General features: G+C 39.4%; 1 protein-coding gene across 1 annotated transcript; it reads left to right on the top strand.

The window, feature by feature from the left end:
• On the top strand, positions 1-2,632 carry LOC146369996 (fish-egg lectin-like). The gene is made up of 5 exons (XM_084910408.1): positions 1-143; positions 287-523; positions 610-827; positions 911-1,035; positions 2,268-2,632. Exons 1-5 carry the CDS (start codon positions 89-91, stop codon positions 2,407-2,409), a joined length of 777 nt encoding a protein of 258 aa, XP_084766534.1. The 5' UTR covers positions 1-88; the 3' UTR covers positions 2,410-2,632.
• The last annotated feature ends 229 nt before the right edge of the window (positions 2,633-2,861 follow it).

Raw genomic sequence — 2,861 nt, 5'->3', positions numbered from 1 at the left:
TGCTATAAAAGTAACACACATATCACAGGGCAGTAGCTCAACAAAGATACAGAGATTCATTCCTTTAGCAAACAGACTCAGAGACAATATGAAATCTTTTGCAGTGTTCTTGTTGGTGCTGAGGTACCTGTGTGTCAGTCATGGTAAGTCCTGATTTTAAAATGTGACACTGCACATTTTACCTTCATTGAAGCCAATGAAGGTAAAATAAATAGAGCAAAACAAAAAGTTCCCTTTAAAACTGATACATCATGGATTGAGTTAACTTGTGCTTTTTTCTTCACAGGCTGCACTTGCACTGAGGGTCCACAACAGTTTCCTGCTGTACAGATTGATGCTGGACAGGGGAACGTCGTGATGACAGACGGCAATAATTATGCATACTTTCTGCTTGGATCACAGTGGTACAAAATGGGCTCACTCAACCTGAAGCATGTCTCAGTGGGACCTGCAGGAATCTGGGGTGTTGACCTCAACAACAGGGTCTACAAATACGTAGCTGGCAGCTTTGTTTTTGCAAATGGTGAGCTTTATCACAGACTTAAGACAGTAGAGTGTGCACAGTAGCAGCTGTTTGAATGAATGATCTGTACCTCTGTGTGTCTTCAGGTGAGAGTTTACAGCAGGTGGATGCTGGAGGTGATGGTCAGGTGGTGGGAGTTACCGACACCTCCACCATCCACTGTCTGAAAAGCACCATTGCCTCAGCCTACAGGAAACAGAGCACCCTGAGCTGGACAACCCTGCCAGGGCTTTTAATGTATTTCAGTTGCAGTTCAAAATATGGATGCTGGGGAGTGAACTCAGTTCAAAACATCTACTTCACAGTAAATTCTTTTTTATTTTAATGATCATTTGTGTTGTTACTTGTATGATCAAGACATCTCACCACATTTGCTTTTCATGACAGAAAGTAATACCGAGCACCTGTGGCATCAGTGGCTGGATACAAATGGATGGTCTTGCAGTAGAGGTTGAAATTGGGACTGATGGAAGCGTCTTTGTTGTAACTAAAGATGGAGATGTCTTCCAAAGGTAAACACTTAATCTAGTCTGATAGCATTTTAACTAGCCCTGGCAGTATTTCTGTTCTTTCTTTCTTCTTTCTTTCTTTTTGCTTTGACTCTTTCAGTCTCTGTTTGAATCAGGTTATTATGTTTTTGACTCCTCTGTTGTTATCCATGCAATGGATCAACCACTATTTTGCTCTTCAACCTTAGAATGACCTCTCCACAAATGAATAACAAATTGCTCACAAAGGCAATTTGTGCTTAAATCTTTCTAGAAGCGACTTTCATTGTAATGATCACTGAGCCATAAAATGTTCATGTGTAGAATCACCAGTCAAATGCTACAAAAGAAAACTAGTAATGTTTACTTATAATCATCATAGTTTCTGTAACTCATAAATTATTCTCCTCTGGTGATTTTTGTCGTTACAGAATTTTCAGATTTCAGTTGTGGATTCTTTGAATGATCTGTCTCTCCTCTATAATACATTTAGGTGTTCACTTAAAAGAAATCATAGAAATCTCATTTTTCACATCTGTTAAACATATTTACCTCTTCCTGTCACGCCTGCTAAGGCAGACGGCGTGGAGAGAAGAGAATGCGGACCCAAATGGAGAGGGAGGTGGATGTTAACAGAAAGCAAGCCTTTATTTAGGGCTGCAACAAATATTACAAAACAAATGGCAGAAAGGAAACTAACAAAACCTAAACTGGGAAAAGGTGAACATGAAACTTGAAACATTGAACTAGAAAACCTGAAACCTGAAAATGTGGAGTGAAGAAGAGCAGAGGAAATGCAGACGACCCGACAAAGAACAAAGGAAAACACACAATAAATACAGAAGAGAGACTCAGCTTAACCTAATCTGACACACGAGACAGGAAGGAAGCAAACCAGAAAACTCTAACACAGGACATGAGACTACCAAAGTAAAACAGGAAATACACGAACATAGAAACCTAGATAACTAGATGTAACACAGAACATTAACAAAATCTAAAGACTAGAAATCACCAAAAATACTAAGGAATAACCAAAGGAGCTAGAAATGCAACAGACTAGACCATGAGAAACCCCCAAATCACAGAACATGAAATAATCAAAAACATTATATTTGGGTCACCAGACCGAGCAACCATGAGACTTACAACTCTTAACTCAGGATAGATAATATGGCGAGGAGCTGAGGCCAAAACCTCAATTGCACAAATAAAACAGATCCAATGATTTAAGTATCAATGTCTTCTCTCTACAGACAAGGCATCGACAGCAACACTCCACAAGGCACGAGCTGGACCAAAATACCAATGCCCTCTCGCATCAGCCATGTGAGCTATGATCGTGGCAATCTGTGGGTCGTGACTGACTATGGGACCATCCTGAAATGTTTTTGCTAGTGGTTGTAGTCTTTTCTCTTCTGTCGCATAAAACAATGTAAAAACTGATCAGCATTATGTCAACAATGGAAAAATTCACGTGGGAAAATAATTGATTGTTTTATTGTGATTACAACTTAAGTGATTCAGCAACAACATGCATAACTACTAGAATGCTGTCAGATATTTACTTCTGTATCATTCACCTGCCATCCTTTCATAAACTCTTGATTTGTTGAGGCTGTTTGGATTCAGTTTTTTTATTTTTGCAAGTTGTGATCATTGCACATAGTAGACAAGCTTACATGAGATTATGATGGTGTTATATATTCATCACTTTAACAGGGTCCAGACCTCTGGTGTTCTTTTATTATAAATCCCACTATGGGAGATGCACAATGCAACAACACCTCCTCCTATACAGCAGAGTAGCTGCACCCATTTTCCACCTCAGTTCAAACAGAAGTGCTTCA

The sequence above is a fragment of the Perissodus microlepis genome, chromosome 17 (assembly GCF_051167445.1).
Source record: "Perissodus microlepis isolate ML-2025 ecotype Zambia chromosome 17, ASM5116744v1, whole genome shotgun sequence".
In the NCBI taxonomy this organism is placed as follows: Eukaryota; Metazoa; Chordata; class Actinopteri; order Cichliformes; family Cichlidae; genus Perissodus; species Perissodus microlepis.
Note: the sequence above shows the minus strand (reverse complement) of the source record. Positions and strands in the feature narration are given on the sequence as shown.

Bases quoted from the DNA above. Each gene is read 5' to 3' on its own strand.
- LOC146369996 (XM_084910408.1), top strand. From the start codon at position 89: ATGAAATCTTTTGCAGTGTTCTTGTTGGTGCTGAGGTACCTGTGTGTC. The intron at 524-609 runs GTGAGCTTTATC...GTGTGTCTTCAG, and splicing joins CAGCTTTGTTTTTGCAAATG to GTGAGAGTTTACAGCAGGTG. The intron at 1,036-2,267 runs GTAAACACTTAA...TTCTCTCTACAG, and splicing joins GATGGAGATGTCTTCCAAAG to ACAAGGCATCGACAGCAACA.